The sequence below is a fragment of the Desmodus rotundus genome, chromosome 3 (assembly GCF_022682495.2).
Source record: "Desmodus rotundus isolate HL8 chromosome 3, HLdesRot8A.1, whole genome shotgun sequence".
Classification (NCBI taxonomy): domain Eukaryota; kingdom Metazoa; phylum Chordata; class Mammalia; order Chiroptera; family Phyllostomidae; genus Desmodus; species Desmodus rotundus.
Window position 1 is genome coordinate 69,233,024 of NC_071389.1, and position 26,136 is coordinate 69,259,159.

Sequence of the window (26,136 nt, forward strand, 5' to 3'; positions counted from 1 at the left end):
TCAGGGCTGAGTGAGAATGAACGCAGCACAGACTGTTGGTCTGCAGCAGAGGGCCCCGAGGCCGTCCAGAGGACGGTGTGCAGGGCCCAACTGTTGGCCAGGGACACCAGGCATGCTGAGGGCCCGTGCTCGGGGCAGTCAGGATACCGGGATAGGAAAACGAGGACCCTACAGCGTACCAGAAGAAGTTTGCCCTAACTAAGGCTAAAAACATACTACAAACTGCACAAGATGGATGCTTTTATTCCTGCAGCTGGGCAGTAAGAGCCGAAGCTTGAGGAAGGCCAGGTTCTGTCACGGTCTCCAAAGCTTGACCATCAGATGGAATCCCCAGAATCTGAGATAATGGCTGCTGGGGAGATGAAAGAGTTACTGAACCTTCCCAGTTCCCAGCCGTCATTTTACAGACTGGCATGGAGAATGCTTGCGTAAGCTCCAGGAGCAGCTTCTTACCAAGAGCCAAAAGGGAGTGGAACCAAATACACACTTACTTCCCCGATAAATGTGAGGAGAAAGAATGGCCACACGGTTTGGTACACAGAGCGCTGCAAGTGTTCGTGTGTGCTTGGTTAAACAACCTTGCCATCCAGTCCCGCAGCTCACGTTAGTGAGCATCCTCTCAGGTCTCAAAAGAGAGGAGAGGTTGACAGGAGGTTGTGAGGCTGGGGGCCATGGAGGCTTACACGGTGATCTCGGAGAGCTGCTCCTTGGTCAGGTTCAGGGGCTGGCTTATGACGGTGATGCCATACTCCTCAGGGTCCCTGTCCCGGTGCAAGCTAGCTCGTAAGATGGCGTTGTGGGCCACGTTGAGAAAGCTGACCGCAGCATGCCAGCCTTTGTTGTTAAACCACACCTGGAGGGCGGAGGCGGGCTCTGTGAGGCTGTGCTGGGCCTGGCACCAGAGGCCCTGTGCCAATGAGCCACAGGCAAAGGAATGTGAGGAGGGGGAAGGGTTTGGCAGCTGGAAGACATCCCATGCTAGATTTCAACAGGAGATGCGATGGAATTTAATTAATCTGGGAAAATAAAAATAACCAGCTCACGTGAATTTTCAGCTCTAGGGAAGACTATGTAGGGCCAGTACCTTAAGGTTGTCTTCAGTTTCTAGACGTTTAAGGAAAGCAGACATTTCTTTAGAGGCCTCTCTGGTGATAGGGCCCTAGAAAACCATAATTAATGAACAAGCAGGAGGGTTTTTATTTTCACTCTTAGCACTCATGATCATTTCTGTTTCAACTGGCACGTTGAAAGGCCTGCCCGAACCTCCAGTCTGTTTACATACCCCGCTCACATTCATCATCCGGCCAAGGTCACTTAAAAATTCCACAAGCGCTTCCCCAGCGATGGGGAGAACAGGGAGCTTCCCTCCAATGGAAATTCCTCCGTATCTGACAGGGGAACAAGAAGACCTCAGATCAGGGTCACGACCCGTGTCTGCGGTGCTTCTTGCTTGTCAGCGGCTCTCTCAGTTTCTGTAGAGAAATGTGTACTTTTGGGGGAATTGTCGGTGCTAGTGAGCAACAGGGCTCCACAAACCAACTTTGTTTTTCTTTTTATTTTTCTTAAATTATATTTTATTGGTTAAAGTTGCCTCAAGTTTTCCCCCTTTGTCTGCCTCCAGCCAGCCCCTCCCCACTTCCTCAGGTGACCCCCACACCACTGTCCAGGCCATGGGGCCTGTATACATATTCCTTGTCTACTCTGGTCCCAGTGCCCTACTTCACACCCCCATGGCCGTTCTGTTACAACCAATATGCACTTCCTCCTCCCTCACCTTTTCCACCCACCCCTGACGCCCCTCGCATCTGGCAACCATCAAAACATTCTCTGTATCTACGATTCTGTTTCTGTTCTGCTTGTTTATTTTGCTTTTTAGATTTAATTGGTGATAGATATGTATTTACTGCCATTTTGCTGTTCATATTTTCACCAACTTTTAATGCTTCCTCATTGCCTTCGGATGAGTTCTGATCCTTTCTGAGCTTGGGCTCTGCTTACCTCTACAACCCCTCCTCCTGCCTTCCCTGCACTGGCCTGTCCCGGCCACGCCCAGTCTCTTCCAGAGCTGCCCCTGGGCTGGGTTACCTCCGCAGGGCAGCCAGCTTCCCAGGGGTGCCTTTCCCCTTCTTGAGCTGATGCTCAGACTCCTCTGATGTACATTGTCTTCTCTTTGAAGTCCTCCCTGACTCTGCCCCCATCCCGGCCATGATTCCTCCCCTGTGCTGCTCCTGTGCTTTGACGGTACTTCTGACAGCCCGGGACTCCCGTTAACCTAATCAGCACCAGTCCTGCTGTGCTCCGCCTGTGCCTCTCAGCCCTGCCGTCCCTGGGGCAGCCCCTCACCATCTCCGCCTCCACTGAAGCTCCAGCTCCTTAACTGAGACCCTAGCCTTGGGGCCTTCCCGCCCCCCACCCATCTTCCACACTGCTCTGGGAGGCTCCAGCGATCCTGCCCAGATCTGGGCGTGTTGCTCTGGCTTGAAACCTTGCAGTGGTGGGATCAACAAAATTAATTCGCTGAACTTTATTTCTCAGGGACTCAAATTGCACTCCCTCTGCCCCCAACTCTCTGCTTCAGCTGAGGATCCATACTTCCCTCTAGGGAACAATTCTAAGAGCTGGATTTCACTTTTATGGTCTGGAATCAAGTCAACATCAGCTCTGCATTCATTCTAGAGGCCCATTTCTGAGGGAGCCTGGGAGGCCAGCTCACTCCTGGAATATCCCTGGATTCTCCAAACCTCTGGAATCACTTGAGTCTCCAGGATGCCTCAGGCATGAGGTGAGTGTGGGGCTGGGCCAGACCCCCTAAGGCTTAAAAGGAGAGGCCAAGAAGTGCCAGGGCTTAGGTCCCCTGTCCTCTCATTAGTATGGTGAACTATCACTGCCTTGGAGCTTGTAGAACCGCCCTTGAGTGAGAACGCTCTGGACCAACTCTTCCAGGAGGTCACTTCCCATCTATGTCCTTGGAGGAGACCTACAGCACTGGGCATCTCCTGGATCCAGGGTGTCTCCAGCCACATATCCCTCAGGACATGTCTTGTGATATCCTGAGCACACACAGGACATGCCATCTACATGGTTTTGAGGTGTGGCTCTGTTTATATGCAAATATTTGAAATAGATCAATTTGAGATTTTAATTTCTTATAAAAATAGTTTCTTACCTCTGTTCATTGACCCAGAATTTGTTCTTTAAGCTAAAAGTGAAAACAAATCATACAGTGAATACAAACATGACCAGGGGAGTTGACTTTCCTCCCCAGACACTCGCTGGGGTGTCTCAGTCTTCAGGGGCATTTTTGCATTTCCTGATATTCAAGCAGCACAGGAGCCCTCCCAGCCTAGGAGCCCAGCCGAATCCACATGCAGAAAAAGCCCTGCTGTTTTCCAGGGCTGGCTCTTCAAGTCACACCCATGAGCTGGGCTTTCTGCGTGGCCCTGCTGTCAGGTCATTTGTGAGACCATCTGGAACCAGACGATGTGGCAACTATCATACCGGAGTGAAGTCTGCAGCCCTCCCCTCTTCCACCTGCACAGATAAGGCCCTAATAACCACCCGCACACTTGGGGCAAGTTCTGACTTACTGCAAGCCCAAAGTTCAGAGACTGACTTCCAGCTAATCAAGAGTAAAATGACAAGATAGAAGACGACAAGACGCCAACTGCAGACCTCACAGGTCAGGCCCACGAACTATCGTTGTCATTGAGCACAAAACCCCAGACTCCGTACTGCCAACGTGCTGCTGAGAACAGAGTGTGGGACGGCTGTTGTTTGCTCCATTATTGCACAAATTCCAGGCACTCTGCTTCTATTTGGGGGCTTGGATGGCGTTCTCCGCTTTCACCACCTGCAGTGTGCTCTAGTTAATTGGGCCCATTTATTGTTTTGCACATGGCTCTGGTAGGGGAAGCAACTGAAAGTACTAGTAAAATTAGACAGTTATTTTATTTTAAAGCCCCAGAGCATACGGGGCCGGGATCAGGGTTCCCTATGATGCTCTTGCGGTAGCATGCTCTTTGTCAAGCTGCTTGCTGTCACCGGGGCTGCTGGACTCAGTCCCTCCTCAGCTGGGGCTGTGAGAACGGCTGCCGAGCTGGGAGAAGTAGACACTCACTGAAGAGTTCCCTGCACGTTAAAGGGCAGCACCACAGGTGATCATTTTCAGTTAGTGTGACAGGTGCGGTTAACACAGGTGCGGTTAACACAGGCGCGGTTAACCCGGTAGCCAGCCTGTGGGCTCACTCAGACACGGTGTCACTGCCTCTGTCCTCTCTTGGTCTAACTTATTTCCTTTCTGCTCTTTACTTCTTACTTTTCCATCTCGTTTCTTTTTCCTCTACCTTTCCCCCTTTACTCTCGTTCATCCCTCTCTCCAAACTTTGTCTCTCTTTCTTAGCTAGTTAAAATATGAGGCTGCATTATTAGATAAATTCTATACTTTTAAATTTTATTCTTAATGATATACAGGTTAATCTTTAAGACTGCTTAATCTAAACAAAACAAAAACACAATTAAACTTAAGTTGAGTTTTACTTGCATATGTCTCAATTGCTTTTTCTGTTGGATGAGGCCCTCAAATTAGGAAAAAGAAAAATATTCCACTGCCCTGATTGTTGATAAATCATGAGAGTAAATTATCTTCCATCCTTTGTTAATAGTTCCTACAGGGAGCCAGGATGAAAAGCATGAAGAGCCCCTCTTACCTGCTTCGTATTAGCGCGGGATACGTTTTCACCAGGAAGTCGGAGATGTTCCGGTCTGTAAGGTCTTGTAGAATCTCGGTGCTGCTCTGCACTCTCTGAGGCAATGAGACATTAGTGTTAATTACTTTGGAATTTGAGGCTTTACAGTTTGTGAAACTGCTTGTTCTTCACTGAAAGTCATTTACAGACTCAGCTGCTGGGAAATGAAGCTACTGAATGAAACACTGGCCTCTCTCTAGTTCCCACATAAATAATATGGGAGTCATCCTTGAGCCCTCATTTTTCTGCAATTCATTAATATGATAGGATAGCTCTAGCTCCAAAATAAATCTCTGATACATCTGCATCTCTCCATTTCCACTACTACCACCCTAGCCCAAGCCTCTACCTACATTTCACCTGGGCCTCTATAGAAGCTTCCAAACTGGTCTCTCGAATTCCACCTTTGGCTCTCCGCAATCCATTCTCCACCCAGCAGCCAGATTGAATTTTAAAAATGTAAACCAAATACCCCAGTCATCTGGCTTACCACACTCCAATAAACCCTGGAATCTGATGCAAACTCATTACCAAGGCTGGCGCAGCCCAGGTGAGCTGGCCCTGCTTCGCCTCCTGAGCCTACCTGCTGCCACTGTCCTCTTCCTCCTCATCCTCCCCACCTGTTCTGCTGGTCCCTCACATGCTCACCTTTCACCCCTAAATTAGCCGCGCACTTGCCAGCTCTCTGTGCCTGGAATGCTCGGCCTGGACACCTCACAGAACTGGCTTGTCGCCTTCAAGTCTCAGCCCAAGTTTTATTCCTCAGAGAGGTATTTTCCAGTGCCAGTCATTCTGGGTCATAACATAGTGTGGCGTTGCCTTCACGTCTTCATCTCCATCTGAAATTTCTTTCCAATTGATCTGTTTGCTTGTTTTTGTCTGTTACACCCCTATGTGATATACTCCATGAGATTCAATGAGAGCTGGAATTTTCGCTGACCTGTTAGCTGCTGTGTCCGCAGCGCCCAGAACAGTACCGGGCATATAGTTGAAATAATAAATCTGTGACATGAATGAAAGAATTCAAACAGCACCTTACGATTTACAAATCACCTTCCAAATACATCCAAGACTGGAAGCTAGTTCATCAAAAGATTCTGGAGAATTCAAAGGAGCAAGGGTTTGACCACCAGGTGGCAGTGTTACTTTAAATTTGGGAATAAGTACTGTTTAGTTTCTGGTCAGTCACGAACCTTGGGTGTCAGCCAAAGGTAGCCAAGGGAATTTTTGGTGGCTTTAAAACCACCATCGTCACACACCATCCTTCTCATTTTTATGCACTTTCTATCTCCTCCTCCCCCTTTCCCATTTCATTGTACTTCCTTCTTCATTTCACTTTCTTCAGTTCCTCTCTCTCATGCTAGAAGAACTAGCATCTGCAGAATGCTGTGTGCTGCTCACTGTGTGGAACCTCTACATACAGTATAATATGGCCCTTAACCCTCATACCCTAATGAGAGAGGAATTATTACTTTAATTTACAGACAGGGAAAGTGAGGTTCGGAAAAGTTCGCCAACTTGCACCAGGTTGCAGAACTTGCAGGTGGTTGACCTAGGATTTGAACCTACGTCTGTGTCACTCCACAGCCCTCACTCTTTTCACTCCATCACCCTGCTTCTCAAGCTGAGACTGGCACCAGGGGAACTGCCAAACTCCCCGAGTGCAGTCTAGGCTGGAACAGTTGCTGGTGCCTGGGAAGTTTATGATGAATTGTTTTCAAAAACTTCTCTTACATGAAAATACCCCTATAACTTTATGTATTCCAGAAGTCAGGGATGGAACACTCCTACCTCAGGACCCACCACCACGTAGAGAATGCTGGAACAGGATGCGTCCCTATTGGAGACTGCGTCCACCATCTGGTTTTCCAGATGAGGGCAATTTACTGCCTCTGAACCAAGCCTGCACCCGTACCTCTGGCTTAATTCTAATTCTAGGCTGAATGGGAGAGTGTGAGTGACTGGGTGTAGATATAAGAGAGGGAGAGAGAGAGAGAGAGAGAGAGAGAGAGAGAGAGGTGGGGAGAGAGAGAGAGGAAGTAGCTCCTGTACGGACTGATGACGTTCAGTTTTGCTCCCAGGAGAGACATGAATGATAATGAGGAAATGCAGGAGTGAAAGAAAAATCACAAGAACCAGTTTGTCTGTTTCCAGGACTTTGGCCATAGTGGCCTGTTAAATTCTCCCCCCCTACCCCCACCCCCAAAGGTCAAAGACTAACCACTGAAAGTAAGTTTCTACAAGGTAGACAAGCAGCCTTGAAGTTAGGATTCACCGGGGAAATGAATCTCCACATAGCTACTCCTGGCTTTCTGTCCCAGCCCTTGGTCAGAGCCCAGCGTGAGAACTCACGGTCCCAGCGCTGCAATATTAGAGCAGAAGGAGCCAGAGGGGTCCTCCGCAAACCCAGCAGAAGTACAGCTTTCTCCCAGGGCACAGAGAATTGGGACAAAGTCCCCGAGTTCCTCTTTTGGGATCCCTGTGATGCTGAGGTGGCTGAGTTACGATTCAAGGGGAAAAATATATTGCTTGAGAAATATAAAGGCATATGCTTTTAGCATATAAAAAAGAGAAAGACAGGATGCTCATAAACAATGCATCATTTACAAGCCAGCAACTATGATCGATGTTGTGGCAAAATTTAGTTGCGCCTCACTACCTGCTCTGCCCTTCTGCCCCGTGCCATACTAGTAGACTTTGTGTCTGGTACAAGGCCGCCCGGATTAAAGACTGTAGTTCCCAGGCGCCCTTGACTTTTGATTCTGGCCGATGATGTATGAGAGAAAGTGCTGTGTGGTAGCTTCTTGAACCCTCCCTAGAAGACAGTGTATTCGCACACCTGGCCCTCACTTTTTACCCTCCCCTCTTCCATCCTGCTGCCTGGAAAGTAGATTCTGCCACCTGGGCCAGTGAGGCTGAGGCCTCTTTACCACGGAGGAGCAAATAAAACAGGGAATATCGAGCACCTGCATGAGCTTTTACATGAGAGAGAAACACAGTGTCTTATTTTATCCACTGTTAGTTTAGGGTTGTCCTCATTTGGTTGAATGTAGTTCTTAGTGGCCCAGTTTCCTTACCCACATTATTTCCTTGACTTCTCACATACTGCTATAAAATCAATCAGTTTCCACCAGTTTATGAGTGAGGATGTTAAAGCCCAGAGAGGCCAAGGAATCAACCCACGGCTCTCTGATGCCAGTGCCTGTGTCCCTGCCACTGTGCCACGCTGCCTCCTGGGGGTCATGCACTCGTCGGCAGCTGATTGGAGACGCCCACGAAATGCCCCACCCTGAGCAAGTCAGCCAGGAGGACCGTTATGGACCCGAGACAGAGTGTTACATTCCAGAGTTCACAACGTCTGAGAGAGGACGCTGCTCAGAGCCAAGATTGCTGATGTGCCTGCAAAGCATAGGGTGTTGGCTGTGTGTGTGTGCATGTTAGTTACACAGCCCACCGCACACTTCTTAAGTGAGATTGGTAATAAGTGTGCAAATACATATGCATTTGAATGGACACCGCAACATTGGTTATAATGTTATATAAATTGAACACCGATCCGTCCATCCATGAGAGATTCGTTAAGTAAAGTAAATCCAAACCGGGGACAGTGCGCAGGCGTCAGAAGCGATGGTGGAGTCGCATATGGACGTGGGCGTGTGTTCCTAACGCGAGTAAGTGCGGATGGCAGGTGGCCAGACAGCACTCTGAATACATCCAGTTCGACTGACAAAACCCAAAGTTATTTACTGGTGGTTTTTTCCAAGTGGCAGAGTGATTGTTTTTCTCCTGACTTACCTGTGTTTTCCAATTTTTCTACAATGAGCATGTATGACGTGTGCAGTTTTCCAGTGTTTAAAGGCATGTTCTTACTAGACTGCACAGGGAGTGTTCGGTGAGAAATGGAGCTCTTGGTCAGCAATGTCCTCCAAGTGGCCGGACAGGGCCCTGTGGGGACCCGCTGGGAGGGCCCGAGGACCCTCATGTAGTCCTGCCCCCAACCGTCAGTTTAAAATGGTATTTGGCCAGAAACTCAGGGGGCACAGTGTAACTCCCCCAGCCCCTGCTGTGGCAGGCAGACTCAGGACCCTGGCTTCCCAGGGAGGGCCGCAGTACCTGAGGGGGCGGGAGCCCCCCTGCACCCTCGGGGCACTCGGGGAGCATGGTGAGCTTCTCCGTGGTGCTGCATCTGCAGGAGGGCGAGGGGTGGTCTGCGGTCCACTTCTGCTTCTGGAACAGGTGGGTGATGTTCTGTGGCACAGAGGGAGTCTTCCAGGGGGTTGAGTTGCCACAGGGGTACTCCCTCATGGAAGACAAGAAAATATTTCACAATCAGCTCCGAAGTTGATAAAATCCTCAGAAATGAGAAATAGCGCCCAGCCTTCTCCTTCTTAGACTGCCCTCCCTGTCCTCAGGGCTACGCACTCTCTCCGTACACTCTTACATGTTAGTTTCTGCTCAAGAAAAATCAAGCTTAGAGTTTTGTTTTTTTTTTTTTAATTGACTCAGTGTGGGGCCAGGGAATAATTATCTAGTTTGTGGACAGTTTTATCTCTTTTTTTCTCTTCTGGTGGCTCTAGCTGTTGAGAGACAACAAATAAAAGAGGAATTTGAAATTAGTCTATTTTGGTCCTTATCGATAGCTCTGAAAAAGACTAAATGAGAGAAGCAGTTAAAATTGTATTGAACTGTTAGGATTCTTGGTGGCTTTCAAACGCTCACTAAAACTCCCTTCTCTATACTTGTAGCAACTCCACGCCCTCCTTCCCTTGTTCAGATTCCTTTCTCATAGGCTGTGGGAAGCATAAATTAATGTAGTATGGAACTTCTGATATCAGGAATTATAGAAGTGAAGAGCTGTCCAATGATGCAGGGGCTTCTGGAGACGCAGCGAGCACCTTTGCATGCGGGTGTGCACAGGGAAGCTGGGTGAGCGCTGGTCACGGACGCCGCGTACATGGAGCCCAGAGCAGGACTGAGACGGGCCGATCCCACTCTGCTATCTCCGAGGGCATCTGTTGGTGCCAGGCCGGGGGTGCACAGGGACTTACGGAAGCCACTCGTCCTTTAGGCAGCGGTTGCCGAAGCCCGGCCTGTTCAGGAGGACGTCTGCGAGTGCTGCGAGCCGCTCGCTGCCCGGCTGGTCCATGCTAGACAACGTGAGGGGGCTCACTCAGTGGACACATGACGGGGACAGGGGGACAGAGGGATAAAGCAGCCAACATGCAACTCAGCAATGTTTTATTGGGTGGCTACTACATGCCAGGCATGTCCACAGGGCCCAGGATGCTGTGCTGGGTGGGTTTTCTGGGATGGGGCAGCCCCCCAAGCACGCCCAGTGATTGGATGGCATATCACGTTTGGGCCCCACAAAGATGAAGCTCCAGCCACTCTCCTAACCTTTACTTTCTCTTTCCTTACTCCCTGCTGTCCTGGTTGTCCACTGGGGGTCACCTCTCCCAAGCGGCAGGTGATTTCCTTTCTGATGGCAGCTCAAGGACCCTGCCACGTTGGCGACTATCCCGGGGCGGGGGGGGGGGTGGGGCATTCGGGGCCCCACCAAGCAGCATGTGACCCAGGAGCCCCACACCCCATGGAGGCCAATGATGGCCTCTGGGGACGAGTCTACGCACCTGAAGAAGGTGTACTGCTGCCCGTACATCCAGGGGTGAAGGGTCAAAGCAGGATATTCACCAAAAGGAGGGACGATGTTGGAAAGCACCAGAGCCAAAAACACAAAAGTGGCTGGGAGCACAATCTGTGGGAAAGAAACATGGCAACGTGGGCTGTGGCTGTGGTGTGCAGAAGTCACACAAACACACACTCACACACCCACACACGTTCATTTTTTAAACATGTATCCTGCAGCCTCATAGCTGGGCCCTGGCTGGAGGCCAGGCTTCCGGGGAACATTACGGGCAGCGCACGTGAAGGCCAGGCACGTGGGAGAAGACGGAGTGCTCTGGCCACCATCGAAGAACGGTTGAAGGCCAACGCTGCACCCTGGGGGGGCCAAGGGGTGAACCAGAGTTTCTTTTTCTGAATAAAAAGCACACAAAGAAAAAAAGGGGATAATGACCTTGATATGTAGGGTCATTGCGAAAATGAAGAAAAACATGACTTTCCCCTTTATTGTAAATATAATAACAATATTAACGCACTCACTATTGTTCTATTTTCTCTGCTCAGTGAGGTTGAACACTTACAGAGAAGCTTTGTGTTAACCAAGAATTAAAATACAGTTTGGCAAGGAGGAAACACAGCTAACAGAACCCAAAGAGGGTGCTCACTGCTGTGCCTGAATCCCTGTGTTCAAGCCTGGCCGGGCTGGAGAGGCCAGGAGAGGACAGGCAGGCCCAGGCCAGGCGCCACCAAGCACAGCCAGAGGCCCACAGCGATACCTGGGCCAGGAAGTCCTTGTGGCTGCGGGTGGCGTGGTGCAATCGCTTGACCAGCAGCGCCTGCACGTGCTGGGTGACGAGCCGCGCTCCGGTGTTGAAATGGCCGCCCTGCTGCGCTGGCTCCGGGGAAGGCCGGCCCTGGGCAGTCGGGGCCCGCTGCTGCGCAGAGCCGCTGTGGGAGCCCTGGGGAGTCTGTATGACCTCCTTGCTAGCACCCAAGCAGGGGTGTCGCAGGCTGACGGTTTCTCTTCTCTGCTGACTGCTGCCTAAGAATGAATTAATAATTTAGAAAAACACCCACAAAGTCTGGATCTCATATGCAATTTTTCTCTTATTGCATTAGATATCCCTTCATTTAAGTCAGGAATAAAACATCAAGCCAGGTAGGTTAATAAACTTCTAAATATTCTATTGTTTAGTATAAATGATTTATACACAGAATAACCTGAAATCACTTAAATATTCTCTATAGTAGTTACAAGGAACAAGATATAGCTAAATGCACTGAGAGAGGTCAGAAACATGTAACTAAGTAGCAAATGATACGTGTAATGGATCATATCTATGTTAGAGAGCATGCACATCATATACAAAGAAGCGTGATATTTTCCACACACACACACACACACACACACACACGTAACTGCCCAGCTTTGGAGGATTGCCCATCAACTGTTGACAGAGGTCACCCCTCCAGCTCAGAGCTGCGTACGGGGTGAGGGATGAAGTGGGAAGGATGATTTTAGCCTTTTTCTGTATTATTTGAAAATTTTTTTAACAAAAAGTGTGTTCATGTTTAACCTGTGTGTGTTCCTAAATTCTTCCTAAATTCTTAGTGGCCACGGTGAAGCGGTGGAAAGACCAATAACTAGGAGTCAGGAGACCCGGCTCGAACCCTGACTCTTATTGGATAAATTTGGCTGAGTGGCTCAGCCTGCCTGAATTCGAGTTTTCCCTTCTGTAAAATGAAAATGAGAACATTTTACAGGGTTGTTGTAAAGGTCAGATGAGCTAACACATGTGAATGTGCTTTATAAACTATTGCCAATTTTCAGTTATATTGAAATTTTAGTTTATCATCATTGTTCAATGTTCATTCACAGAACATGTCGTTAGCCATAAAGGGAGAGCATGGAGGACCTCTGGTTGGTCCCCAGCTGCTCTCTTCACCCTCCTAATGTGCCCCAAGCTGAGGGCAGTGCAAAGATCGCCTGTTCAGCATTCTCAGACACCTGCAACGCAGCAGGCCTGGCTACTCAAGGCGGAAAGGACTTTCCCAAGCTCATTGACTTCGGGGTGCTGGAGTCCTAGATCTCCAGTCTCTTTTCTCCTGATCTGGACTCAGATTTGGTATGTTCTGTGGCCGGCTCTCCCTTTGGACATCTGCTGCCTCTCTGCATGTCTATTCCTGATGCCCTGAGCCCACTTTCCCAGCCAGAGCCAAGTTCATAATCAGATTCGCAGGTTGTCCCTGGCTCTGCTGCCCTCTAGTGGTAACTGGCTACGCGCCACCCCCTTCAGAAGTGGCAAAGGCCTTCTTGATACCAGGCAAGGAAGGGGTGTCTCCAATGGGCAAGCTACTGGTTTCCTTTAGACTTTTCAAACTAGATCTGAAAATGTACTCTAAAACGGAGCCAATCCAAAACAAATGCTATTTAGTCATCTGAAAAATGGGAAGCAGTGACAGTTTGACATTGAGGGTCCTAGATTTGAAAGCTAAAACCAGAAAACGAGACTCGGAATCTTGTGCGACTTTAGGCAAGTCATCCAACCGGTGTCGGCTCAGCTTCCCCCAGACAGGATAATCCCTGCCTTGCCCGTCCCATGAGACTATGGTGGCAGTTAAACAAGCGAGGGATGCTCCGCGCTCTCTCAAGTACAGAGGGCTACACTACACAAGTCTGGGGTCAGAGATGATTTGTCAGTGGGGAGGTTGGAGTGCTGCTAAAGGTTAATCAGAAATTGCATGCTGTGTTAAGACTCGGCAGGTATTAACTCGTTTAATTCTCTCAACAACATAGAAGGTTGATACCATTATTATTCCTATCTTGCAGATGAGGAAACTGAAGTGCAAAGAGGCAAGTATTTACCCAAAACCACTCAGTTAGCGAATCGTGGAGCTCATGCCTGAGGTCATTCTAGAGGCTTCATTCTTAACCTCTCTCCTTGACTATCTCTTTGGGACATTCCATTCTATGCCCAGGCTGACCAGTCTTCTGATGTGTAATTTATTCTTTTTTTTTAATTTTAATTTTGTATTGTTATTCAATTACAGTTGTGTGCCTTTTCTCCCCACCCCTCGACCCCACCCTAACTTATTCTTTTGAGAGGGCATACTGACTAACTTGTTCTCTGCAGACAAAAGGCCCCAACTCTGGAATCCAGCATAGCTTCTGCTATAAATTAGCATATTTTCATCCTGGGCTCGGTTAATGTAAGTCTTTGACTTTGGCTGAGCTACGAGAATTCCATTTCTGGGTCTGCAAAGCTGGAAAGAAAGCCTGGAGCCCTGTGGGGAGCTGCTCCCACCCTCCACCCCCACCCCCAGAGGCCTGCCCTTCATTCCCCAGCCTGCCAGGGTGTCCACCTCATCTGGCTGCCATATGACCTACCTGGGTCCTACAGCACATTTGGGCTGGAAAGTTGGACCACTAGAAGTTCGGGGCACAGCTGATAAATAAACTTCTGGGATCACTTACAAAGCAAGGTGAAAACCATATCACCTTAAGAACTAGCACCAGAAACCCCACAGGGAGGAAGCGGTTTTTGTGTAGAGAAAACACCACGATATGCTCCACTATGTGGAAGGAGGTAACCAGTGGCAGGAGCCCAAGGCACAAAGGAGAACTGCTACACAGCTTTGCAGGAGAGAGGAAAATGAAGGGGAGAGAGGGGCCGGGGAGAAGGTTTTATCAGTGCGGGTGGATGCCTATCGTTCTTTGTTCCATCAAAAGTATTCTGTGTAGTGTGGCAGGTAACTCTTCTTGCATGTCCACCCCCCCACCTGCCCCCAACCTCCACAGTAATGTCTACCTGAATGATTTTGGGGGCTTAGGGGTTTGGGTAGAAATCACGGAAGGGGCTTGCTGATACTGAGGCTCACACATATAGAAGAGAGCCCCCCAGAATTTGTGGCAATTATGGTCCCCACAGTTTCAAATCTCCACAGGGTGCTAAATGAGGGTTTGGGATCATGTTATCTTGGTCTCAAAGGGGGCAGAGGATCCTGGCCAGCATTCGGGTTGTCTTGACTGTCACCGATATTGCTAAGGACTCTGCAGGCTACCACTCGCACAGACAGGAGCTGATCGGAGGCCTGGTAGAAATAGGAGGAGATGTAAATGGTGACCTGGCAGAAACAAGAGACCCGGGGTGGGGGGAGGGATGAGAAGCTCAGGTACAGGGAGGCTACCAGCCTGATTCATCCAGCATTCCCACCCAGACCCAGCTCCATTTGTCCTTTCTTTGCCCTTCAAAGGAACCAAGAATGCAAAACCCTGTTATTCAGATGTCAGAGAAATGCTACGGAGGAGTGTTTGCCTGCTTTGGTGTTTCATGACTTCTTCCTTAGATTTTCCAGAAAGAGTTTAGGGGAGGGGTGCGGGGAGGGAAACAGCTGCAAACTTCAGCACCCTACCAGCGAACAGAGGTCCTGAATCGGAGTCCTCTGTGACCTTCAGAAACACCTGTCAAGAGTAAAAAAAGAGAGAATTTGGTTTAGACGATCCCACTGTCAGAAAAATCTAAGCCAAGATCAATGTTTTAAAACTTTATTTATTGATTGTGGAGAGAGAGAAACATTGATTTGTTCTTCCACTTATTTACATATTCATTGGTCACTTCTTTTTTTTTAAAAAAAAAAGATTTATTTATTTATTTTTAAGGAGAGGGGAAGGGAGGGAGAAAGAGAGGGAAACATCAATGTGTGGTTGCTTCTCACACGCCCCCTACTGGGGACCTGGCCCGCAACCCAGGCAAGTGCCCTGACTGGGAATCAAACCGGTGACCCTTTCGTTCACAAGCCAGCACTCAATCCACTGAGCCACACCAGCCAGGGCCATTGTTTGCTTCTTGTATGCGCCCCGACTTGGAATTGAACCTGCAACCTTGACGTATCAGGACGACACTAACCAACTGAACTACCTAGCCAGGGCTTAAGCCAAGATCAATTTTGTTGGTATTGCTTCATGAGAAGAAAATACATTATGAAATCTTATCTAAGAACACAGTCTTCTATAAACACAGAGTTGTATGCACAGGGTGACCACAGTTACATAAAATATGTGTGCATATGGACAAAGGCAGGGGGACGTGTGCCGAAAAATGAGGACAGCCACTGTGCTTGGGTGGGGACATATGGCTTTCTGCACTCCCAGAATTTCCCTCCACTGTGAGACCTTTGCCTACCTTCTGGTATCTGTGATCTCTGCCTTACCTCTTCCAGGGGAGTGTCAGAAATGCCAAAACTACTGAGTCCCAGGTCCGCCAGCGACTCCTCCAGCTCTCTGAAAAGGCTGGCATATGCCCTCTGCTTGAAGTTCTTATTTGGAAGAAGGAAGATCAGTTCTTGACCAATGCATTCCACCAGCTTTGCCTCTGGAACGTGGTGGCGAACCACACCCATCAGCTCACTCACATCTCCTAGGGCAAGGAAACGATAGTGAGGGCAACTGTTTTCCAGAACCTGGGAGACTGTGGGCTTGCCCAGGTCCCCAATTTGTTCCCGTTTGGGGAAGGGGTATTTGGTTCCTCAGGAGTAAATTTTGGAGGAGTAACAACACTCTTTGATGTCTATCTTTAGCTTTGTTGGCCTCTTGATGGGCACTAAGAGGGAGGGGGAGGAGGAAAAAAGTGCCCCCACTAACTGGCTCTGCAACCTTGAGAGGTCGTGTAATGCCCCTGGGGGTCACTACATGGCCTTTGTTCAATCCAATGGCCTGTCCCTCACAAGTTATGTAACACTGGGCAGGTCATAGCCTAGTCTTTTCATCTGTGCAGAGAGGAAAATAATGGCATCGACTTAATTTGGCATCGACTTAATTGTTATTTGTGAGGATTGGATGAGTTGATTAACATATGTAAGAAACTTAGATCAATGTGCTTGGTGAGCAGATGAGTCGTAGCTGCTATTGTTATCATGAACAGTATCTCGAGCAAGAAAGCACTTGTTATTGTTGCTTTATTTATTTATTTATTTATTTATTTATTTATTTATGTTACCTTACTTTACTATTTTATTTTATTTTATTTTATTTTATTTTATTCTATTTTATTTTATTCCTCACTGAGGACATGCTTACCAATTTTTGAGAGAGGGGGGAAAAGAGGTGGTGGGGGGAGTGGACAGAAACATCTGTGTGAGAGAAACATCGTCATATGTGCCTTGACCGGGAAGCAAACCCCCAGCTCAGGCACATGCTGCCCTGACCAGGAATTGAACCTGTGACCTTTCAGTTTTTGGGACGATGTTCTGACCAACTAAGCCAAACTGGCCAAGGCTGTTGCTCATTCTTATTCACCACAAGCCTGAGGGTTAAGTCAAAGTTGCTTCCACTTTCCCGGTCTAGCCCAAGCTATAGGGGACCTGCCCAAGACACATACATACCTAGACCTGGTAACTAAGCTGGGTGAGAACTCCCCTTCCTAGATCACACACCCATGCTGGTCTAACTGTTTGCAGGTCTGTACCTCTCCCTTTGGAAGTGCACCTCCTCCTCTAACAAACAAGGCTCAATACCCAGCTCACAGCAAACGCAGGAGGGGCTGAGAAGCTGTGGAGACGGACCTGGGGATGGAAGGCAGGGTGTGTGGGGACGTGTCCAGTACCAAGTATTGACCTGATACCCTCGTGCAATCAGTATTGAGGTTTGTGCACAAACATGTGTTACTTTAAAATTAAAAATCTAACTTTATAAAGTTTAAAGCATTTATCTAAAGAAGCAGTCACCTAGCCCATCATCTTGAGGGGCAGGTCAAAGGAGAAGGACTTTGGGGGACCCGGAACCCAGCTCTCATGCATCCCCACAAGCAGTCCTCTCAGGTCCACATGCCCAGTGAGCTCTTTTCTTTCTTTGTTGTAGAAATGACCCACATCGAGGGGTTTCATGGCTTTCAACCCAAATCCTTTTGCCTAGTGGGACTGAAAAGCTTGTTTTATGTCAAATCTGCAAGTCGGACTCAATTGTCCTTAGTTCAGGGATGACTTCACATGGAGGCTGAGGGCTCCTTGCATGCGAAAGCTGCCCTAACAGCTCTCAGGAGGTCATGTTCATTGTTCTCTCAGGAAGGAAATCCAACCTGAAGCTGCTGGAGCCCCAGGAATTGTGTCTCAGATGTGTGTGCCAGCCTTTCCACATGTGGTCCTTCAGGGCAGCAGAGAGGTGCGGGGTGAGTGTGTGCTGTGTGGAGTGCATGAGGGAGGGGCAAGCCTTCTGAGGAGTGAATTTGGCATAAGCACTTACTGTGCTTGCCGTCACTCACGGCATCCCTATTCTCATAAAAGAAAATGGATCTTTAGAAATCAAGGAATATTTTTAAAAATCACCCAGGCAGCAGGCTCTCTTTCCAACTTGATTTTGGTGCACCACGGCAACTAGTATTCATTTTTTTAAATTATCAATGTGTTGACCAAGATTCCTCCTGGGAGGGAACCTCAGGAGGCAGGAGGAACCCAAGCAAAGCCGGCTAGAGACAGACGGACAAATGTCACCCTAACAGGATGTGCCATGCTCACCACGAGTTCTGTCAGTGTGAAGAGGGGTGAACGAGTACATGGGAGGCCACTCTGGGCGTTTTCCCATACATGTTAAGCTTAGTACAGAAACATTGTCTACTTTTCTTGTTTCACCAGATGTTAGTTTATAATTTCCTCAGATTTAGAAAAAAATTGTGGTAAGTAGGAAACTGTGTTTTTTCTTTGATGAGCAGATACTTTCCCCCTTCATTAACCTGGGTCAGTCCATAGGTTTAGTTTTGCTCCTATTTAGGGATATGGGGTGTGTGGGATTCCATCTGCAAAGACGCCCCAGGGGACGGGTGGGGGGTGGGCATAATGGAGAAATGGAAAGGTTGTTGGCGAACAGTGTGCTCCTAAGATCAGATCCTGTGCGGTAAGTGCTTCTACAGTGACCCTTTCTCCTGCATCACCCTTGAGGCGGGGGCACCTCTTATGAGGTTTAATGCACCCTAATCCAAGGGACAGTTGCTGGAAAACTGGAAATTGAGGAAAAAGGAGTGTAAAAGGGATGTGCAATTTTCCACAGACATGGCACGTACGCAGGGCAATCTGACTCTGGAAAAGGTCGTTAGGAGAGCTGTGCGTCACGGTGGTTCCGCCAGAGGGCTTCATCTGCCACCTTTCGAAGCCCAGCTCCCCCCCGGGGCACTCAGGCCTGTGGCCTGGAGCCAGGGCAGGACGACCCCAGAAATGGAGGCTTGACTATGGGCGAGGGCATGGAGTGAACAAAGACTGAACCCTCATCACAGGGAGAGGGCCCTTAGGCTCATGACTTTTAAAATCCTTCGGGGAATGGAGGAAGAGAAAGAAGCTCAAAGAAAAAATGAAGCGATTGCATGACATGGACTTGAGAAGTACACCAAGAATTCTCTTCGCTCCCATTAAAATGCATGACAGCAGGCGACACACCCAACAATACCGAGGCGTGATCACCAGACAAGAACCAAGATGTGGCCCGCCCCGGTCCTTACCATCCAAGGCTCGTTCTGGAGTTATCTCATCTACAGGGGCAGGGCACCTGACGGAGAGACCCTTAGACGCACAGCTGCAGGCCCCCTGCAAGAGATGGACATCAGTCACATCAATGACAGCGTCTCCCTGATGCTGACTGTTGTCACCACCGTGCCTTATTTCTCAACCACCGAGTGTGGTCAACACATTTTTCTGCACGGTTTTAACTATTACTTCATCTGAGCATCGTGAAGGTGTGGCTATTTGATTTTATCCTGTGACTCAGGCACAGAGAGTAAGCAGAACCTCAAAGGATCCCTTGGCTTGTCATTACTTATGTGATAGCTGTAGGGCTGACTGTGCAAGACATTCTGCTCCTCCCGCCCCCTGGGTGCATGCTGGGCTGTGAGAATACACGCAGGACAGGAAAACCCAGAAGCAGCCAGACATTTAAACTACAGGGGCCAGAGGCAAAAATGATGCTACAATATAGTAAGCATGACAACCTGAATGTGGTTCATAATACTTTATCTCGTTTATCTTCACCATATCCCCAGGAAGCAGAATCAGAGATTATTAGTTTCACTTTCTGTGTGTGTGTGGGGGGGAAACCACCCAACGATGACAGAGAATTAAGTCATTTGCCTGGGATGGCACAATATGCCTACCTGCGGCCCACACCTGAACCTCGGTCTCCTGACATGCTGGGGGGTCTCTGCTGGGTGGTATTTTTTTGGCTTCATTATTTTTAGGTTATAGATCCCAAGGAAGCCTTTTCTTAGCTTTCATTTATAAGGGGAATAAGGGTTTAATTAGGGAACATAAATGTTGGAATAAAAAAAGGAAGCTTAAACAACCACTCTCCTTAAAAGAGTACAACCTTGCAAAATAAGACATAATTTGTATGTTGCACCATACAACATGTGTGGTTTAGAATTCAGGAGTATAAGAATCTCAGGTCATATATGCATAGCTCACAGACAACAGTGTGGTAATGGCCAGAGGGAAGGGGGGCTGGGGGCTGGGTGGAGGTGGACAAAGAAGGGGGAATGGGGACATCTGTAATAATGTCAACAATAAAAATAAAGAAAAGCCCTGGCTGGTGTGGCTCAGTGGATTGAATGCAGGCCTGTGAACCAAAGGGTTGCTGGTTCAATTCCCAGTCAGGGCACATGCCTGGGTTGCAGGCCAGGTCCCCAGTAGGGGGCATGCAAGAGGCAATCACACATTGAGGTTTCTCTCCCTCTCCTTCTCCCTCCCTCCCCCTCTCTAAAAATAAGTAAATAAAATCTTTTAAAAAATAAAAATAAAATAAAAATAAAGAAAAAACTAGTTGTTTTGTTTAGAGTAAAGCATCTCTGTAAGAGGATTCAGAATGTCAGTTCATCAAAATGTACACATGGTCCCAGAAACAAAGAGGGCAGTTCTGGTGGAGAGTACCTGATTTGGGTAGAAACGTCCAGAAGGGCAGCGCCACGCTGTGTGTTCCTGCTCACTCAGGACAGGCTCTTTCCCTGGGCAGATACATACCTCACAGCCTGATCTCTGACTCTGGGTGTTTTTCATCTTGCGCACCACGGTTAAGTAGAAGCCGGTGCCAAAGCAGCTCTTCAGGAAGAGTGGGGTGCCCGAGCAGTAGAGCCTGCCCTGGGAAATGATGGCGATGCGGTCCCCAAGGAGGTCGGCCTCGTCCATGTGGTGCGTTGACAGGATGATGGTCCTGCCTGCAAGGGCAGGGGCAGGGGACTCAGCAGGCAGGCCTGGGCCGGGTGCATGGGAGAGGATGCACAGCGACCTCCCCACTCCACGGGGTCAGACACAAGCATTCTGCAGCAGAGTCCGGAGCACTAGGATAGTCAGGACAAGAGCTAACACTGTACAGCATCCTGCATGTGTAAAGCGCTGCTCCTCAGGTGCAGGACCTGATTCAAACAAATCATCGTATATGGGGCACATTTGTTACTGTCGGTCAGCGTCTACCGAGTTCTGTACGCACAGCGCCGGGGTCATTAAGCACTGTATTTACAATCTCTGCGAGGTGCACGCAGACACACGCTCTCTTTTACACTAGCTGGAGGTGTCATTTTACAGAAAAGGTAATGAGGATTCCAGGGTGGCAAATCAACCACAGGCTTGAGCGACGCCATCACTTTTATGGGTACTCAGCTCTGCTTGCTCTTGCTTCTGGGTCTGCACCCACTGGTTGGAAGGTACTATGATAGAGAAGGAATGTCCCATTTTGACACATTCTACCTGCAGCAGTCTTCTGGAGCACTGAACGGTGGCACGTCACCTTCCCACCTTGTCCTGAATGGCAATCATCCAACAGCCCTGGAGCTTCTCGGGATGTTTGCAGGGGACTTGGGTCCCCTAACTCACAGGGGAATTCCACCTAGAGCTGCACCCATTGTTTGAGACAGAAGGGTTGAGAGAATTTTCTAGAATACTTTGGAGTGTAGGCTGCTCCATTAGTGACCCCCTGCTTATATTTGTGAAACTCTCAGGAGGCTTCCACTGGGACTTAGGTTCATCCGAGTCACTGATGAGGCCCCCATCTGAGTGTATTAAGGCTGTTACTATCGCTCAGCTGCAGAATGAAAGGCGTGAGGGAGGAGGGAGCCCAGACAAAGCCCAGTGAGAGCACAGGGCACTGAGCAGTGGCCATTACCTGGGCGATACTTCAGGAGCAGGTCCCAGATTGAGCGTCTTGAGTAGGGGTCCACCCCAGAGGTGGGCTCATCCAGAACAACCACCTTGGCATCTCCCACAAAGGCAATGGCAACGGACAGCTTCCTCTGCATGCCACCTGGAGGTGCAAGGTGGGGCAGGACTAGGTGAGAAAGGCCCAGGGCTGGTGGCACAAGGAGGAGGGGCTCTTAACTCCGGCGGTGGTTGGATGCTGCCCCTGAGATGGTTATACAGCACTCAGACCAGTGGTATACAGGCCTCTTGAAACGCAGAAAAGGCAATCTCTGCCTCTTAGGGTTAGCTCTTTGGAAGGCTATCCTCACATTTTAGTTCAAACACATAAACATCAGAACAAATACAGTCCAGGCTGCTTTGTCCCATGTGGAAAATGATCCAGAGGGGGCTGCTCTTAGATGCTCAGAATAACTTAATAGAAGGGTTCCAGCTGTTAGGATGGCTCCTATTAGAAGCCTAAGACCACACACACATGCGCACACGCACACGCCCTATGTACTGGGGAACAACGGGGATCTGCAGCCCTGTCTTTTTCCAACACCAAGCACCTGACAGATCCTGAGCTTCTTCATTCCTTTTGTGGTGGAGGCCTGTGTCCTCCAGCATGGCCTCCATCTCCAGCCGGGCCTCGTCCCAGGACCTCCCCTTTAGCTGGGCGTAGAACAGGATGTGTTCAGCCACTGTGAGGCTGGGGGCAGGGCAACAAGAAAGGCAAAGGGCTCAGCAATGCCACTCGCAGCAATTTACCTTACAGAAGTAGCTAAGGGCGGGCGCAGAGATTTAGGGGTCGGGATGTTTGTCAGAGTGCCGTTTACAATACCAAACCAAAACAAAAAGCAGACCTGCCCAACATATCTAAGAGGAGGGGACAGCTTAAACAGTACCTTTATACAACGGCATAGTATGGAAACATTGAAAAGTATTTAGAGAAGAATATGTAATGACGTGAAAAGTGTTCATGATATCTTGGAATAAGAGAAATAAATCACATTTTTAAAAAATGGTAGTTTATAAAATTGTATGCAGAGCTTTACTCTCCTTTCTCACTTTAAAGTATATGTATCTATATCTGTACATGCACAGGGGAAAGTTCTGAACAATTATATACCAAGGTATTATCAGTGGTTATCGCTGGGTGGGGAAATTATAGGTGACTTTTATTTTCTCCTTTTAATCTATCTTTCCTTCCTTCCTTTCTTCAATGCTTATGTATAACTGTTTAGATAAGAAATACAAGTTTGGGAAAAAAGCAAACTGAAAAGTCCGTTTTTTGTGCCTGCTTTAAGAGGGAGAAGGGAACATTGGTCTCCAGTAGAGGGAGGACTTCAGGGCTGAGCAAGGGGCCCCAGACCAGCCACCCCAGTCACTCCTACAAGGGAGGGACCTCCTCTCTGAGTACCACAGGGACACCTGAGGGACACCGCTCACTGCAAGCAAGGCAAAGGACCAAGACAAACAGGGGTATTGCCTCTGACCTCCAGAGCTGGCGTACCTGAGCCGGGCTCCTGGAACCTGTGTGTTGGAGGCAGGGACAGAATCAGACAGGGGGAGGGGCCGAATGCCTGTCCTACTCACTGGTGGAACAGGATGTTGTGCTGGGGACACATGCCAAGGCTCCGCCGGACTGCATCCAGGCTGGTTTCTATGTCCTTTCCCCCAATGAGCACAGTCCCTGATGTTGGTGGCAACAGACCCGTCAGGATGGACCTGCCCAACAGAGAGTCACTGGCAGAAAGGATGGCCTTTAGCAGTGCCTTGGGATGGCGGCCCCACGCCGGGCCGCTGAGGACTCTCATGGTGACTTCCGTCCACCATGGCTCTCAGTACACCCCAAATCCTTAGCTGTGGGGACCAATAGCTTCCCACACAGGGCTTAGCTCCCATGTGTACGCCCAGGCCCGCATGCTCTGACCACATCTTCCTTCCCCCTCTGCTCCTACTTAGTTCCTAGTGCTCCCAGGCAGGCACCCATGGGCCTCTGGGATTCCCAGCTGCAGAAGGGTCACTTACAACTGAAGGTCCCTCCCCAGCTGAGCCATTATACTCCTGGTACCCTGGGGGCTCAGCAACAGGTGCTCAGCCTGATGTCACTACTACAAAGCACAGAGGAAGGGTCTTCATGAGAAGCCCAGGCATTCGATGTGTACTTGCTGATTAACTGATTCAAGCCAGGCATGGGAATTCCCACCAGCCACGTGGTCTTTGGATCCAAAACATAAAGAGCCCAATAGCAATGTTAGTCATTTTGGAAAAATGAGAAACAATGACGCCCGCCTCATGAAGTTGTTGTGAGAATTGAATGAGTTAATACCTATAATGCACTTAGAAGAGTGCCAACAAGAAGTAAAACTCAAAAATATTATTTTTATTAAACATTGTGTCTCACCCCCCAGGGGAAGCAGCATTCCAGCAGCTGATGAAGTAATGGGTTTGGCTGGGGGAGGCTCTGGGGTCCTGGGTGGAGTTCTCGGACCAGTTAGTTTGCAAGGAGGGCAGTCGGAGGGATCTCAGGCTGCCCCACCCAGCTCTGGCCCTGAGTTCAGATACAATCTCAGCCTATCTGAAATTGTCTTTAGAAGCTGAAATCTCTGTTGATCAACCACTAGAGGGAAACAGAACCAAACATAATGGCACCAGCCCCACATTCCATTCACACCAAACCGCCCTCAAAGAACATTCCAGCGCAGGGTGTACACTGCTGTTCCTTCCTGGGGCTCTGAAAGAAGCCAAAGGACTTGAAGACTGTGTCACGTGGGTTCCCTGCCCCTGGAGAGGGCTGCCTGCCCTGCAACTTGGGAACACTTAGCAGTACCTCTTCTCCTCGGCAGATGGCGCTCAAGTCCCTGAGAAAAGTGAGGGAAGCGTCCTGAGCTGAGCGGTCAGTGCTGAGCTTTCATTTCCCCTGAACTTGGCCTTTAGTCACCTGGCTGTTACCCCTCTAGAAACCTTTTTACTTTCACCAAAACTACCACCAATGCTGAGAGGCAGAAAAAGGAATGCTCTTTGAAAATAAGCAGAACTCTACTGACTGAGGGTATATGGTAGTGATGACCATGACTTTGTCATCGCCATTGAAGGCAGTAACACTAGTGAGGTGAGGGGTAGGCTTGCACTGTCAGAGACAAGAGGCAATTGTGAGAGGCCTTGGCTCTTGCCCACACTGAACCATTAGGACCTGGTGGCCTCAGGAAGTCACTTCAGCTCTGGATGTCTGCTTCCTTGGCACACAAAGGGGGCAATACTCCACCTCCCTCTCCAACTTCTTTCGAGGATCGAATGAAACAATATGTGCCAGCGAGCACTGAATACGGCAGTGTGCTTTACAGATTCCTGGGACACAAATACAGAGCACATGTTGTCACTAAAATTCTGCGGGAAAGAGTAGACTGAAGCTAAGAGGGGGAGAAGAGAGCCAGAAAACGACAGGATGGGTGGCAATCCAGCGTCTGTGCCCGAAGACTCACAAGGTGGTGGTTTTCCCTGCGCCGTTGTGACCAAGGAAGGCGGTGATCTGGTTCTCATAGAAGGTGATGTTGAGACGGTCCACGGCGGGCCTGCCGTAGGACTCAAAGATCTTTACCAGGTTCTTCACACACACCCCAGGAACCAAGCCTGGCAGCTCATGCTCAAAGAAGGAGTCTCGGAGGAAAAGGTCAACATGAGGTAAATATGGTGTCTTAATGTACATGTTCCCCAAGTTCTTTCTCCGGGCCATGACTTCTGCCTGTAATTTCACCTGCCCCCGTGGCTGTAGCTGTGACCCTGGTAAGGATGACTACAGAATAATGATGGTTGTAATAGTACCTAACATTTGTTGAACAGTTACTATGTGCCGGGCACTGTTTCAAGTGCTTTATATAGAATACCTCATTTCACCCTTTTAACAGCCCTTAAATATTATTATGCCCATTTCTATAGATGAGGAAGCCTAACACAGACAGACATCAAGAGTCCAATCAAAGTCGCCAAGTTCGTGAGTGGCAGAGCTGGGATTTGAACGAGGAGTGCATTTACTGCCTATATTGGGAGTCAGCCCTAAACTCAATCTTCAGTCCTAGGCCCTTATTTCCAACAGTCTGTGAGGCATTTTCCCATGGACTTCTGGGGGCAGCTCAGGCTCCTTATCTTCTTCCCAGAACAGCATTGTCCTTCAGACTCTCCCATGTCCATTCCTGAAGACTCCATTCTCCTAGTCACTGTGGCTCAAATCTTTGAGGCCATTTTGACTAAGCTGACTTCTTGTTCCTCAGAACTCCAGAGTTTCTCCAGTTAACCGGGTAGGACCGTCTACTTCTCCACATCCCTGTCCTTCAGACTCAACCCCTCCACTTTTCTGCTCCACAGGCCCCTCCACTGCAGACCCTCAGTGCGTGGTGTCCGTCGACCTCACCCTGGCCTCCAGTCTCTCCCTGCTCTAGTTCACCCTAGGAGGCACTACTTAATTTGCCTTCTTCACATTGTAGTTCTGGGCATTTACTCTCCTGCCAAAAACGTCCCAATACTCCCTCTTTCTGTACCTCCTGGCCTCACCTTTGCCTGAGATGGAACTGGCAGCCTCTAGCCCCTTGATTTCGGCCTTGGAATTCCACTCTGGGAGGAGGGG

The 26,136-nt window shown here is 49.0% G+C and overlaps 1 protein-coding gene across 6 annotated transcripts in view; it reads right to left on the reverse strand.

Moving 5' to 3' along the window:
- ABCA4 (ATP binding cassette subfamily A member 4) overlaps positions 1-26,136 on the reverse strand; it is a 140,860-nt gene that overhangs the window by 37,298 nt on the left and 77,426 nt on the right. For 5 of the 6 annotated variants that reach the window (XR_008426397.2, XM_053920595.1, XM_045199512.2 and 2 more), the window contains 17 exons: positions 24,998-25,172; positions 23,109-23,240; positions 22,082-22,221; positions 21,499-21,636; positions 20,361-20,554; positions 18,851-18,935; positions 15,579-15,784; positions 14,781-14,829; positions 11,144-11,409; positions 10,376-10,500; positions 9,794-9,892; positions 8,859-9,045; positions 4,707-4,801; positions 3,167-3,199; positions 1,283-1,388; positions 1,085-1,159; positions 684-853 (listed from right to left, as the gene is read on the reverse strand). Coding sequence is in view for 5 of the 6 variants with exons in the window: in XM_053920595.1 (XP_053776570.1) it covers positions 684-853; positions 1,085-1,159; positions 1,283-1,388; positions 3,167-3,199; positions 4,707-4,801; positions 8,859-9,045; positions 9,794-9,892; positions 10,376-10,500; positions 11,144-11,409; positions 14,781-14,829; positions 15,579-15,784; positions 18,851-18,935; positions 20,361-20,554; positions 21,499-21,636; positions 22,082-22,221; positions 23,109-23,240; positions 24,998-25,172 (2,275 nt within the window). In the remaining variant the exon portion in view is untranslated. The remainder of the gene's footprint in view (positions 1-683; positions 854-1,084; positions 1,160-1,282; positions 1,389-3,166; positions 3,200-4,706; positions 4,802-8,858; positions 9,046-9,793; positions 9,893-10,375; positions 10,501-11,143; positions 11,410-14,780; positions 14,830-15,578; positions 15,785-18,850; positions 18,936-20,360; positions 20,555-21,498; positions 21,637-22,081; positions 22,222-23,108; positions 23,241-24,997; positions 25,173-26,136) is intronic. The other variant, XM_053920594.1, reaches the window with a different exon arrangement.